The sequence below is a fragment of the Chiloscyllium plagiosum genome, chromosome 10 (assembly GCF_004010195.1).
Source record: "Chiloscyllium plagiosum isolate BGI_BamShark_2017 chromosome 10, ASM401019v2, whole genome shotgun sequence".
Taxonomy (NCBI): Eukaryota; Metazoa; Chordata; class Chondrichthyes; order Orectolobiformes; family Hemiscylliidae; genus Chiloscyllium; species Chiloscyllium plagiosum.
In genome coordinates, this window is record NC_057719.1 from 50,577,148 (window position 1) to 50,592,894 (window position 15,747).

General features: G+C 39.2%; 2 protein-coding genes across 10 annotated transcripts in view; both read left to right on the plus strand.

Moving 5' to 3' along the window:
• kiaa0586 (KIAA0586 ortholog) overlaps nt 1-15,747 on the plus strand; it is a 515,789-nt gene that overhangs the window by 117,050 nt on the left and 382,992 nt on the right. The window lies entirely within an intron of this gene.
• On the plus strand, nt 7,052-11,449 carry irf2bpl (interferon regulatory factor 2 binding protein-like). Its single transcript, XM_043697768.1, has one exon. The coding sequence runs from the start codon at nt 8,826-8,828 to the stop codon at nt 10,806-10,808; it is 1,983 nt and encodes a 660-aa protein (XP_043553703.1). The 5' UTR covers nt 7,052-8,825; the 3' UTR covers nt 10,809-11,449.

The window sequence follows — 15,747 nt, forward strand, 5'->3', positions numbered from 1 at the left end:
GGAATGTTGGAAACTAGGCAGAAAGTTAGAAAGTAGGTCCTCAGTGGAAGCAATATCTAGGTTTATACCGGTGCTATGCGCTACTGAGAGTAGGAATAGAAAGTTAGAACAGATGAATGCATGGCTAAGGAGCCTGTGCAGGGGCAAGGATTCACATTTTTGGATCATTGCGATCTCTACAGGGGTAGAAATTATCAGTTTAAGGGCGATTGTTTCCAGCTGAATTGGAAGTGGATAAATATCCTTGCGGGTAGATTTGTTACTCAGGAGGCTTTAAACTAGTAAGAGGGGTGGGGAGGGGAGTGGGAACCAAAATGATAGTGAAAAAAGAGGAAAGTCTGAGGCTAGAAAATAGATTAGGGCAGCAAGTCAAATAGTCAAGGCAGACAGCTTGGCAGAGAATGAGGTAAGACTGATAAATTAAAGTCTGTTTACTTCAATGCAAAAGGCTTGACAGGTAAAGTAGATGAACTTAGGGGATAGTTGTGAACGTGGGACTGAGATACCATTGCTGTCACAGAAATGTGGCTCAAAGATGGACAGGACTGGCAAATTAATGTTCCATGGTATAGATGCTATTGGAAGAATAGAGAGGGAGGCAAGAGGAGGGGGAGTGGCATTTTTGTTCGGGATAACATTACAGCTATAAGGGAGAATATCCTTGGGAGATCTTCCAATGACATTACATTGAATGGAACTGAGAAATACGAAAGATGATCACTTAGTTGGGATTGTATTATAGGACCGCCATAGTCAATGGGAAATTGAGAAACAAATATTTGAGGAGATTTCTGATACCTTCAACGATACCTCCCACTGCATTGGGAAAGTAACCAACATAATCCTGGTTATGCTCTTTTCCACTGTCGCCTGTCAGGCAGAATGTTTGTATACATGTATTAGCAGGTTTGAGAACATTTTCCCCTCTGTTATCAAACTTCTGAATACTTTAATTCTTTAATGTTAATATTGATCTCTCTCTGCATCTTCTCAGCAGTTGTAACATTGTATCCTGCACTTTTTTCTGTTACCCAGGTGCACTTATATAGTACAATCTGCCTGTCAAGCATGTAAGACAACACTTTTCACTGTACCTCAGTACATGTGATGGGAATAAATCAAATCAAATAATAGGGTTGTAATGGTAGGGGATTGAACCTTCCAACATAACTGAGACTGTCGTAGTGTTGAGGGCTTGGATGGGGAGGAATTTGTGGCATGTGTACAAGATAACTTTCTTATTCAGTATGTGGATGTACCTACTACAGAAGGAGCAATACTTTTGTTGGAAAATAAGGCAGGGCAAGTGACTGAGGTGTCAGTGGGGGAGCACTTTGGAGCAAGTGATCATAATTATGAGTTTTAAAATTGTTATGCAAAAGTACAGTGCTGATCATAGAGTTAAAATTCTAACTTGGAGTCAGGCCAATTTTGACAGTATTAGATAAGAACTTTCAAAAGTTGATTGGGATAGGCTATTCACACGTGAAGGGATAGTTCACAAGTGGAGGCCTTTGAACTCTCATTATTTCATTTTTAGAGACAGTATGTTTCTATTAGTGTGAAGGGTAAGGCTGGTAGATGTAAGGTGTGCTTATTGACTCGAGAAGTTAAGGCTCTGGTCAAGAAATAGGAGAAGGCATAGTTCAGGTCTAGACAGCTGGGACTGTGTGAATCCCGAGTGAGGTATAAGGGCAGTCGGAGTATACTTAAGATGGAAATCAGGAGGGCAAAAAAGGGGACATGAGATAGCTTTGGCAAATTGAGTGAAGGAGAATCCAAAGAGAGTCTGTAAGTACAATAAGGACAGAAGAGAGAGAGAATAGGGCCCCTTATGTGCATATGGGTGAGATCCTAATTAAGTATTTTGTGTCAGTATTTATTGTGGAAAAGGACATGGAAGCTCGGGAACTTGAGGAAATAAATAGTGATGTCTTGAAAAGAGTCCATATTACAAAAGAGAGGTGCTGAAGGTCTTAAAACCATAGAGATAGATGGTTTTCACAGACCATCAGGTGAAACAAATCAGGTGATTCCCATAACTTTGTGGGAAGCTAGGAAAGAAATTGCTGGGCCCCTTGCTGAGATATTTATATCATTGGCAGCTACGGGTGAGATTAGAGGTTGGCGAATACGGTGCCATTATTTAAGAAAGGCTGTAAGGAAAAGCCAGGGAACTATAGACCAGTGAGCCTTATGGTGGGTAAATTGTTGGAGGAAACTCTGAGGGACAGGACTTACATGCATTTGGAAAGGCAAGGGCTGATTAGGGATAGTTGACATGGCTTTGTGCGTGGGAAATTGTCTCACTAACTTGGTTTAATTTTTTTGAAGAGATGACAACGAAGATTGATGTAGGCAGAACAGTAGGCGTTGTGTATGTGGACTTAAGTCAGTGCATTCGACAAGGTTCTGCATGGTAGACTGGTTTGTAAAGTTAGATCACATGGGATCCAGGTTAGCTAGTCTCTGGATACAAAATTGGTTTGAAGGCAGGAGACAGAAGATGGTGTTTGAGGGTTGCTTTTCAGACTGGAGGCCTGTGACTAGTGGTGTGCCATAAGGATTGATGTTGGGTCCACTGCTTTTTGTAATTTATAAAAATTATTTAGACTTGAATATAGAGGGCATGGTTAGTAAGTTTCCAGATGGCACCAAAATAGGGTGGTGTAGTGGACATTGAAGAAGGTTATCTCAGTACAACGAGACCCTGAACAAATGGGCTGAGGAATTGTAGATGGAGTTTAATTCAGATTAATATGAGGTGATGCATTTTGGTAAGGCAAACTAACTGCTGTGCTCTTCCAGCACCACTAATCCAGAATCTGGTTTCCAGCATCTGCAGTCATTGTTTTTACCCAGGACTTACACAGTTACTAAACAAAGAGACCTAAGAGTGCAACTCTATTGTTCCTTGAAAGTGGAAGCACAGATAGACAGGGTGGTGAAGATAATGTTTGGCCATTACTCATTGTTCAGAGTATTGTGTATTGGAGTTAGGACATCATGTTAAGCTGAACAGGACATTAGTAAGGTCACTTTGAGAATACTGCATACAATTCTGGTCTCCCTGCTATAGGACGAATGTTGTTAAACTTAAGGGTGCAGAAAATATTTGTAAGGATGCTGCCAGGACTTGAAGATTTGAATTTTCAGGAGAGACTGAATAGGCTGGGACTTTTTTCCCTGGAGCATCAGAGGCTAAGGGGGTGACCTTATAGAGGTTTATAAAATCATGAGGAGCATTGGTAGGGTGAATAGCCAAGATCGATTTCTGAGGGTGGGGGAGTCCAAAATTAGAAGACCAGTTTGAGGTCAGAGAGGAACAATTTGAAAAGGACCTAAAGGTTGACCTCTTCATGCAGAGGGTGCAACACGTATGGACCGAGTTGCCAGAAGTAGTAGTGGAGGTGGGTACAATTACACTATTCAAAAGGATTTCGAGTGATATGAGTCAAATGTTGGCAAATGGGATGAGACCTATTTGGGATGTCTGGTCGGCACAGACAAGCTGAACCGGTCTGTTTCCATGCTGTATGATTCTAAAAAAGACCTATGTACGTGTAGAACATTCAAAAGATCTAACATAAACATAAAGGTAAAGTTTCAATCTGTTACCCAACACTATGCTGTTCGGGGTATTCTATTGCAACTTCAAAATTCTTAGGACTGTGGGGTGAGTTTTAGATTCCTTTCCAAATTTGCTGATATGAACATCTCTCAAATCTGATCTATTTTTTCAATTCTAACAACCTGAAATTTTCTTGGCTTGGAAGTTCCACAAACTTGGCTATGATGGCTAGTACACCTGAAGTAAAATCTTTATTTGCCGCCTGGGGAAACTCATCTCCCTTCTGAATTGAACTCCTGAGTCTTCTGAACTGATACGTTGAATCTTCTGTTCTGAAGTCAAGATTAAATTAATGGCATTCTAGTCTATTAACTCAGTAATATAAAGATTTTATCCATTAACATGACAGGGGTTTTCCCAGGCACCTGACTTAAGTCACTGTACAAAATAACATTCTGACCTGTTTTTAAACAAAAGCCTTCACAGAACTAACCCACAACCATCTGCCTCTATTTTAAAACCTACATATTGGATACCTTTCACAACAGTGACAGGCATTATTTCTGACATAATCAAAAAAAATTGGTTGGTGTGGATGCATTTCTCAATGATGGGACATGAAATGCCAAAGTCTATCCAGTTATGAAAAAAAGTTACTTCCGTGGTGTGCCAGTTCTTTTCTCAAATTCTGCAATGAAGGTCCAATCAATTTTTATTTTAATATTTCTGCCTGTACTTGAAAGCACAGTTACTTTTGCCTAGTGTCAGCTTTAAATATTTCCCATGAGAGAAATTTCACAAGCTCTCCACTGATTCTACCTCAACTAGGTAAATCAAATTTATAAAATCAAAATACATGAAATCTACATGTAAAAAAAGTGCTACAGGCTGGCAGTAATCAAGTTCAACAGCCCATCAAAAATTCACTTGGAGTCATGCAGCACGGAAACAGACCCATTGGTGTTACTCATCTGCGCTGACAAGAGATCCCAATCTGACCAAGTCCCATTTGCCAGCATTTGACCCATATCTCTTTAAATGCTTCTTAATCATATCCTCATCCATCTCCCTGTTAAATTATGTAGTTGTACCCATCTCTGCCCCTTCCTCTGGCAGCTCATTGTACACACGCACCACCCTCTGTGTGAAAAAGTTGCCCCTTCGGTCCCTTTTAAATCTTTACCCTTTCATCTTAAATCTGTGCCCTCTAGTTTTTTGTAATTTCTGTATGTTTTATTGTTAAAGAACATCTGCAACATTGTGTGAATATGTTTGTGAGTAACTACCGCAGTAACAGCTACAAAAATAAACATATGATTTACCAAGCCAGATTTCTTTTTGGGATCTGACTTATCCAGTGTCAACATCAGCTGGGATCATAACAGCTGGGATCATAACAGCTGATTATCAGTTGCATGAGATCCAAATGGAGGTGAACACCTTGATGAAAATTCCTTCCAAGAATTGAGAATTAACATGCAAATTGTCTTAAAAACCTGAAGTAAAAGATATTGTAATGCCAGGTTAAGAAGCAAGGCAGAATCTTTAATAGAAATTAGTTTATTGTAGGTCTATCAAGACACAGTTGGTTCGCGAACTAAAATGGTCAATTTAACTGGTTTGTAGTTTTATGCAGTTTGTATGCCAAAGAATGATAAACTGTTTCATGAAAAAGGTATTCCATGATGAACACAGCAGGGAAATAGTTTCATATTCACAGGTGAATACTATATTATTAAATCAGTTTTGGACTAAATCTCTTGCTGATTACACATTAAGGACTGGTTTCAGAATAATCAACTCATTTTAAATTAGGACCTTTCTCCTTGCACAATGAGGACACATCCATTACCAATTACTAAGAAGAATTTGAAAACTGTTTCTTGAGGTAAAACAATAGTCTCCTAAAGCACATTGTGCTCACATTTTGTGTCCTATTAAAAGTAAAAAAAAGTTTAAAAAATTCAGTTAGATCATTTTTGTGTTTACATTAAGGAACAGAAACAAAATGTTTCTATGCTTTATCATCACATCAAGCTTTCCAATAATGAGATAGCTATACATGTTTTGTTTTGACCTGAGTGTTTAATTATTTACAACTGCTAAGGGGATTTTCAACATATCTGCCAAAATCCTGTTGACTGTATGATTTAAAAAGAATCCTATTACAGCTACAAACAACTGTTAAAATTCGTTGGGGTGAACAGAGGTGAACATGTGTGCATTTATTATTCCTATCTTCCCCATATCAGCATTACTATGATTATCTGTTATACTAGATAGGAAATGAAGACTGATGGATATCTTTAATCCTTATGTAAAGCATCGATTTTCAATGCAAAGAAACAGTGGAAAGGAAGGGAGCATACCTGGTCAATAATTTTGGGCTCTTAAAGGGACATTGTTAATGAACCACTTGCTAAAAGTAAATGTTATTTTGGAACAGAAAGTATGACGAAGGGAAAAAAACGAATAACTGGTTTTGGCATTTACGATGTTTATTAAAGAGGATTGCGCAGCTGTATTTACTTGGTCTCGCAAATTTTCTTTCACGTCGTGTTCTTAGGGTGTTGAACAAGGTGGTCAAAGGGTAATACGAGAAAACCTAGTGTAATTGCCTCGCTAGCATTCAGTAGATGATCAATCCTGGGGACTCGAGAGTGGACGCTTCCAAATAATGACTACTTTAAAAATTACATGCTGTTTAAATAAGTCCTAAGATATCGTTATTTCAGATAAAATAAAGTGGTTGCCCTCTGCCTTCGTGGGGAGAGGGGGCTAGAATGTTCATTGGTAAATTTACATTAAGTGTATCACATGAAAAGCTCAGTTGGTACAATTCAATGCCTTTTTCAGTTCTGCACCGTGAATTGCAGAGCATGTTCTTTTTTAAAAAAAAAAGAGTGGGCACATATGATTGGCGAAATGATACCATGCGTCGATAGAATGCTTAAGTCTGTTGAGTCAAGATCCTTTGAAATGGATTTTCTATATTGTTACATGGTTGGGAACAGAGAAACAAACAGTTCACCTCTTAGTTTATTAACCCCTTTAAAAATAATATAACGCTGCATGGTAGTCGCACGTTTTCAACCTTTTAAAAAATATTTGCTTGGCACTGATGAATCGTTTTCAGGGTCCAAATTCCAGTTGCACTATTCAGATGCTTAAATACTGCAGTTTTGATATTTAAACAATTTTCCCTTTTGTCAGCTTTTAGCGTTAGGTACTTACATTAAAAAAAACTCTAGTGAAGTTGTGTTTACCCTGGTAAAAATATCGAGTACCCCCTCCCCCCGGGAATGGAATCTGAGAGCAACACGGATCATTTCTTTTCATGCAAGTCGCGGTGGGGGAAGGGTGTATTGAGATTTAAGTTCGACTTTAGAATACACACGTTCGACTTTAGAATGAATGATGAAACTTTTAATTTTTTCATTTAAAATAATTCTGAAAAAAAATGTAATATACAACTTAGTAACAGTGTTCACGGAATTGCATTACGTTGAAGGGCAATTAGATATATTTTACATTTTTTTTCCAATTGACTTTCTTTCAGCTCACTTTTAAATTACCTACAGCCATTACAAGTTCGAGTTAAATTAAACAGTAACCAAGTAGTTATTTATTTTATAGTGCTGACGTAGCTTTCGAACTTGATGGCCCACATCCATATTAATAATTAAACCATAGTGGAAAAACAAGCAGCACCTCCCTCACCTCGGGGCACGCACGATCGGGTAACTACTTTCATGAAAAGTAAATAGAAGCGTTCATTGGGAGGGAGCTTATGGTTTTTGATTGAAGTTTACACGCACAAAATTGCACAACAGGAAACGAACACTAGGTTGGTTACATGTGGGTGGAAATTGCATAATTGGCTAGATATTTGCTGGTATTTTAACCTATGAAATTATTTTATACTTTTCTGACGTTATGATGACTCGATTTTACAATTTTCCCATCAATCCTCGCTGAAACCGCTCTTAAATCGGGACTAGCTTTACTTCCAAATTGCTGTGATTGTCGTATTAAAAACAGAACCTTTACATTAGTATGGCGTCGGTTTTAAATGTACATGCACTTGGTATCGAGTATATTCCTACCATTAAAATGGGAGTCTACAAAATAGTCGAGCTGCTTCAGTGCAGAATTAGCAGCGCGACTGAAATGTATGCTCACTTTGAGTGACTTGGTGCAAAACGCTGGGGAGTTGCGACATTCTGAAGGGAACTGAAATAGAACATGCCCTGACGTCATGGGGCGGAACTCGAGCTGCAGCTGGGGGGCGGGGGAAAACCTAGACTGATTTAACATACTGTATAAAATGCTTACTTAAATAAGTAACTACTTTCTATTGTCAAGTGTTGAGGTTTTAAGATGGTTAAAGGAATTCCTATTATCGTAGTTTTGTTTCTCGTCATTGTAACTGGGTGAAGTACTAAAAAGCTAGTTGTTCAACAATGTTATTTAATTTCTATTTGGCTCTGACTGGTGTATTGGAATTTCGTTGTTTAAATTTAGTCTGGAATTTTACATTTGTATACCAATTGTACTGGTAACTAATTTTGCTTTTGAGCTTAACTTTCGTCGTTAACATTTAGAATTACCACAGACCTATCCTAATGAGTATTCCCGCAATGTATTCTGGTAACCGAATTGTTACAATGGAAAGTTAAAACATTTTTTGGGGTCAGGAACCAGAAAAGTTTCAATCCAAATACGACTGTAATGTGTATAAAATTGCTTGGTGTTTTCGAGTAAATCATGTGCACGATGATCCGACTTCTCTTATGGAGAGGGGGAGTGAGACTGGGCTGTGTGCTCCTCAGAAATGCCTTTGGTTTGCTTGCTCGATAGGGGCAAACTCCAGTGTTTGTTTCTTTATATACTACTGTACATAACCGATTTGTTTTGATTATATATGCATATAAAAATAGTTAAGAATAAAGTATATTTTTGAAACTAAAAAGAATGTAATCTGCCTCTACCAGCCACATGCTTCGGAAGGTGGGGGAGGGGGGGAGTGAGGCTGCGCTTGCGCGTTAGCTGCCTTGTGGCTGCAGAGCGGCGGCTGACGTCACGTGGTGCTCGGAGGAGCTGGGTGGCGCGGCCGGGAGGAGAGGAGAAAGCAGACAGAAGAGCAGGAGAAAGGCAAAGAAAGCGAGGGAGCCTAGGCCTGGCCACAATACCATACTCAAGGGCCACCGCGGAGAGACCCAGAAAACACTCAAATCTCAACATCTTCCGCATCATGTCCGCTGCACAGGTGTCTTCGTCCCGGAGACAGTCGTGTTATCTCTGCGATCTGCCTCGCATGCCGTGGGCCATGATCTGGGATTTTACCGAGCCCGTCTGTCGTGGCTGCGTCAATTACGAAGGGGCCGATCGCATCGAGTTTGTTATCGAGACGGCGCGCCAACTGAAGCGGGCTCACGGTTTCCAGGAGGGCCGCTCGCCGGGGCCGCCTCCTGTCAAAGTGCAGTCCTTGGGTGGCAGCAAAGAGGCGGCTCAGCAGCTCAACCACGTCGACGGCTCGTCCAAGGGGCCCCAGCCGCCTCTCGATCGCTATTCCCTGAGTGAGAGACCCCGCTTCGAGTACCCGAGCCTCGCCCATGCTGGCAGGCTTCCCAATGGCCTGAATGGACCCAATGGCTTCCCCAAACCCGAGGACATTCCGCCAGAACTCAACCGCCAGAGTCCCAATTCATCACGAAGAAACCATGGCATCGTGCCCCCGAGCCCAGTCACAGTGCCGCCCAATTTGTTGCCACAGACCACTTTAAATGGTCCGTCCGCAGGAGCCCTGGGCCCACACGGGCTGCTCGGTCGGCCGTCTCCTTCTGGCAGCCTGGCTGGCACATCGGTGACGGTCAGCAGCCAGGTCCTGAGCGATGTAAACAAACGGCCGGGCTCAGTGTCCAGCAGTGACCAAGAGAGGGAACTCAAGGAGAAACAGAGAAATGCCGAGACCCTGGCCGAGCTCGGCGAGAGCTTGAGAAACCGCTCTGAGGACTGGGTCAACAAGCCCAAGATCGTGCGGGAGACGCTGCTCACCCTGTCCAACTGCAACCCCTTCGATGTGCGCTTTAAGAAGGATCACTCCCTACTGGGCAGGGTATTCGCCTTCGACGCCGTCTCTAAGCCCGGGATGGACTTCGAGTTGAAGATTTTTATTGAGTATCCGAGCGGTTCGGCCAATGTCTTCTCCAGCGCCTCGGGAGTTGCCAAGCAGATGTACCAGGACTGCATGAAGGATTTCAGCAGAGGCCTATCGTCTGGCTTCAAGTACTTAGAGTATGAGAAGAAACATGGCTCGGGAGACTGGCGCTTGCTGGGTGACCTGCTGCCCGAATCAGTGCGTTTCTTTAAGGAGGTGGTGGGGGCCGACATGCTGCCGCAGCCCCATATAGACGCCAATTGCCCCATCTTACCCACAGCCCTGTGCAATATACCCCGGCCCCCGCCCAACACCTCAAGAACTGGGATGCGCAAACGGAAAGCGTCTCCTGAACCCGATTCTGAAACAAGCAGCGTAAAGCTGGAAGAGCGGCAGCAGCAGTGGCTGTCCAACCAAAATGAAGCCTTAAAGCTTACGATGGCGGCATCGGGCAGTTTTGGCTCAGGCAGTGTGGCGCACGGGGGTTCCGCTCTGCCACCCAATCGGACCACCCCTCCCGAATGCAGCGCCCAAAATGGCCAGTCGCCCATGGCTGCCCTCATGTCCGTGGCTGACACCCTTGGAAATGCCCACTCTCCAAAGGACAGCAGCAATTCGGTCCATTCGACCACAAGTACCAGCACTAGGAGGAACAGCAACAGTCCGGTGTCCCCTGCCTCGGGTGGTGGCCAGCGTCGGATGGTTTCCAGAAACGGGGATGCTGCTCTGTCCGTTGCGCCACCTAACAGCCATCCCAACCCCAGCATGGACCCCGTTCATCCCCCAAACATTCCAGACTCACCGATGGCCAACAACGGGCCCCTGTGCTGCACCATTTGTCATGAACGTTTGGAGGATACTCACTTTGTGCAATGCCCATCAGTGCCCAATCATAAATTCTGTTTCCCATGTTCTCGGGAAAGCATCAAGGCGCAAGGGGCGAATGGAGAAGTTTATTGCCCCAGTGGAGAAAAATGCCCTTTAGTAGGTTCAAATGTCCCTTGGGCATTCATGCAAGGAGAGATTGCTACAATCTTAGCAGGGGACGTTAAGGTCAAAAAAGAAAGAGACCCATAATTTCTTAACTTCAGTAATTGAAGTAAAATGTGAATAAGAACTAAAAAAAGTTAGTCTTATGTATAGACATTTTTCATTTCCGTCGTATGTTTCTATATTTTGAAACAAGGTATGTACTCTTCTTCATTTGAAGGATGAACCTGTTTTTGTTTAAAGAATATCAGATATTATTGCTTAATACTGTTTTCACTTATGGCAGTGTGTTGGCTAGGTACAGAGCATAGCACTTAGCAATTAACGCTGCTGGTGTGTTTTTGTAAATGTATGCACTTCGCTGAATTGCCAAGGCCAGTGTTGACGTCTGCAGAAATGCAAACAAATTGTTACAAAGAATGGTTACAGTTAGCTATGTTACAAGCCCTGGAGGTAATCTCCTACAAAGTGACTTTTTTTTAAAAAGGTGAGGGGTTCTTTTTATTAGTTTCCAAGGGCAAAATATTTCATTTTATGATCCAGTGACCTGAATTTTTTTATAATGTGTTCTTTTGCTTTATGGATGCACGAATGCTTTAAATAGTAGAGCAAAATGCTGTACTGTATATGACAAAACTGCTCTGTTTGTTCTTTATACATTTCTGTAGTAACAGAAGACTGTAATGTGCCTTGGAACTGAATAAATTGTAATAAATTCGATGAATAAGCTCCCTGACTAGTCAATTTCTTTACAGATCGTAAGAAATGTGAACAAATTGGATGTGGATACTTAAGAGAAAATGGTTGCTTTATCTTCAAAGCTACATTAATCTTTGTCAGAGAGTCATTTTTATTATTAAATAAATACTATCTCTGCAATATTTACTTGGCAAAGAGCCACATGTTTTGAAATCACCTGAATGCTTATCTTCAAAAATAAACTGCTGATTCAGGCTTTTCCATTCACTTTTTTAAAAACTTTACCAAATCCTGATGAGTTCCGCTGAAACAAAATATGAAATCATTGTTCTGAGGTTAAAGGCACTTTAAAGTGTTTGAATGTTACTGTGTGAAATAATAATAATTAACTGTAGTGGTCCTGCTAATTTTAACAAGTTTGAACACAGATGGTAGACCAAAAAATCATCTGTTTGTTCTGATAAAGTAGGGGTAGTAGTACCAGGTCAGGGAACTGTATTCTGTGCAACATATTCCTGGACTGAATTAAATTAGTTTTAAATTTTAGTTCTTCAAATCATATGCACTTTAAAGCAGTATGTTCAATATTTATCATTAATGTTCAAAATATTTTTGAGATATACTATTTCGTTGCCTTTTGAAAGTTTTTTTGTGTTACATGTTAGCAACAATTGCACTGTTGGTAGTTTGGCCTAATGGATAACCATCATGAGTTGTGCTTCCACAGTATTTTAAAAAAAGACCTTGATGCAGTGTACACTGCAACTGGACTGCTACAGTTAATCATTTCTTAGTGTGCACAGTTGAGCAATGCACTTTCCCTGAGCATTGAAATCATTGAAATAATAATTTCTGGCTATTAAAATATTAACAAAGTAAATGAAGAACTTTGTGTGAACTTTGACTTAATTAACTGGAAATCTAGTGGGACACTTATGTTTGCTTCAAATCTTTACAGCATATTCCGAAGTCAGGTGTGTATATATCACTTCAAATGAGAAGAATATGTGATGAGAACTGAAATATATTGTTGGATTTTTTAAAAAAAATCAAGCTCACTACAAATGTTTTATCCATAAATTATCAGACCACCTGGACTTTAACATGGCAATTTCACAGTGGTATTAATAGTCCATGACTTTAATGTTGCTGCTAAGTGGCATATATTATGTAAGTGATTAACAGCACAAAATCAAGTTCCCTAATTTGATAGCTGATGTTATTTTCAAAGAATAATTGAACCTTATTTGATCTTTTATCAATGGTTTGTGCTTTCAAGTTCCAGACTATTTTGTTTATACAGCTGTTCTTCTTCTGTTGATTTTGATTCTGAAAGTACAAAGTCAGAATTTATTTTTATATTTTAATTACAAGGATTTTAAATAGCTATTGTTGATGTTCGGGAAAGCATTTTGCTCATAACCTTGATCTTGGCCTTCATGCAAAATTACATGTTCTCAAGCATGATCGAGGTAATAAGTTGTTGTAAACTTCTAAACAACCATGTGCCTAAATAATTTATCAATTGATGGCCATTTTTATACTGGTTTTCCACATTTCCTGCGAATTGTTAGTTGATCAGATACATCCAGAATGGGTGACACCTGTCTGTTTTCATCATTGCCAGTGCTAAACCTGAACCTTTCACTTTGATATTTAGAAGATCGTTTGAAATTGGTCTTTCCAGTTTTCTAATGTTTTGACTGCACATCTAGTTGAGCGTGTTCTTGATTAAACTGATGTTTGCAGTTTTAGATAATAATTCCAAGTTGAAATGATACGTTAGTTTTTTGTTTTAATTTAAAGAATATTTTGTATAGATCTATGTTTAATCATTTGTTGTCGATTTCACATTTATCATTGTAGAATGCAATTTCCATTGTATTTCAAATAAGTCTCGTACAACAAGGAAAAAAACACGCATTACACAGCATAAACTGAGCAATGAAGTTTCAAACAAATAATGTCAGAGTAATAAAATCACTAAAACAAACTGTGGAATATGAAGATGTATAGAAAGATAGGGTCTGATAGCAAATTACATAATGGAGTACAGAGTGAAAATTTTGATTGTTTATTTGTGCAATATAATTTGTATATTTAATGCACTATGGTGCTATGTGCAAGTGTAAAACTATTCTCAATGTTTGAAAAAAAGAATGAAAGAAATAGGCCAATTCTCAGCAAATAGGGTTGCTGGGAAAAGTTGAAGACAAAATCAACAGTGAAGGTGGAATTATGGTGCAATAAGGAAAACCAGAATATGTTTAGGTATTACGTTGTAGAGGTTGTTTTAAAAAAATCATGTTTTTCATACCAGTCCGATGGAGGGCAACATTTTCAGATCTGAAGTATTTCTGGGTCTGGCCCAATGCTTTTAGGAGTAGAAAATAATGGGTAAGGTTTTAAATATTGCAAAGATGGATGTTGTGACAACCACACTAGACGTTGTTCATCATTATAAAATACAGGAAGTAAAATTGATTTAAGCTCCGGTTCTAAATCGATGTAAGATGATCATCAAAACTCAAAAGTTCACATAGAGAATACTATGTAATGCTTGTGTTCATTACAACATAAGATGGATCAGTTGATTAGAAACATTAATTTCTCTTGAAACTAACATGTAACGTATCAAGGTAAACATATATTGAGTACAAAGAGGTAACGACATATGTCTGCAGTTCCTTAATGGAACATGTGAGTGTATCATTTATGTCAGAAATCCGCATTCAACACAGTCTTTTAGGAAGTTTGTACTTTTCAGACTTAATCAACACTAATGCTTAAGAGTCATGAGAAGATTATCTAGTTGCTCTTTGTATGTATACCCAAATTAAAAGTTTCAACTTTGCTTTATGGCCTTAAAGAACTCTTGACTTGTTTTGACATCTAATGAAATCATTTTGTGAACAAGCTAAATGTGCTGTGGTTGCTGTTAGTTCTTATTTACACTTGAAATTACTTAGTTGGAAATGCCCAGAAACAAATTATTCAAAAACAATAGAACACATCGGAGAAAAGGTTCAGTTCGTGTTCCGTTTGAAAATTCAAGAATTACCCCTGTTGTCAGTTGTTCACTTCAATGAAATTAACCGCATGTGTTTGACATGTTGAAAAATTGCTTAGTCTGAGTAATAGTTGCTACTTGAATACTGCGTGTCTTGAGGTAAATTTTTCTGCAGTCCAATAAGTTAAATATGATCATATAAATGTGCAGAATATTCCTATTTGTCTATGTTTTGCATTGCTAAGTTATCATTCTGTCGTAATTCTCATGTATATTCCCTTTCCTACTGTCGAATTCCTAATTTTAACAGAGCTCAACGTACAGCTTTATAGAACATAGTTTAAATATTTGTATCATGCATGCCATTGGTGGAACTGGAACACAAACAGTTTTATAAAACTGTTCAGAAAGCAAATGCAAAAGGAGATTGATGCCCCTATAAGGGGCCCCCTTTTTAATATAAAATACCAGCTAATTTATGTATTTAATACCTTTGGCTCTTGAACAATTTCCTTATAGAAATCCATCTGTAAAAGACTGTTTGTAGTTCCAAGCTAACTAAGTTTGTAATGCACTTGTTGATGTCGTAGTATCTTGAGGCAGTGTTTGCCAAGCAGAATGGATTGAGGTAGGTGTACTTGTGATTAATTTATTTATTGAACTTTGTCAGTTCAGAGTTGTTTAGCAAGGGACTTTAAAAAAGTAGTAAATTAAACAAACTGCTGAATAAAGTATTCTCCTAAAGACAGCTTTTCCTTTAATCCTGTTACTTCTGCTACTCGGTGTACATGTTACAAATGTAAAGCCCTTGTGTCTGTAACTTTAAATAAATGTACCTCAGAAATTGTGTTCTGGATTTTTTTTATATAAATGATGCTCAGCTAGCAAACAATAGTGAAGGACACCTTCCCTCTGGGACGAACACTAAAATCTTAAATCTAAATGTTTAACATTCTAATTGTTGATATACCTTGCTACTTTAATCCAAGTACTTTGGCTAATCTTTGTAATATTAATGATTTGGTTCATTCAAAATGAAAGTCTGAAATATCTTGGACTAATGCACACTTTCTCCAAGTGAAATAATTTGTCACTTTTTATATTTTAAACGTAATGAAATTTCACCCTTACACTTATTTATCCTATATTTGTTTTGATTTCATGGTGCCTCTTTATCGTGGATGGCTTGACTAAGTAAGAGACACCTGCTGATGAAATTCCATTTCTGCCAAAGGCTTTTTGGTGCCCTTTTATAAGCATTTTTCTACATTGTCTCAATCAGCAGGGCTACATTTTCACTGCTTAGATCTGTTTCAC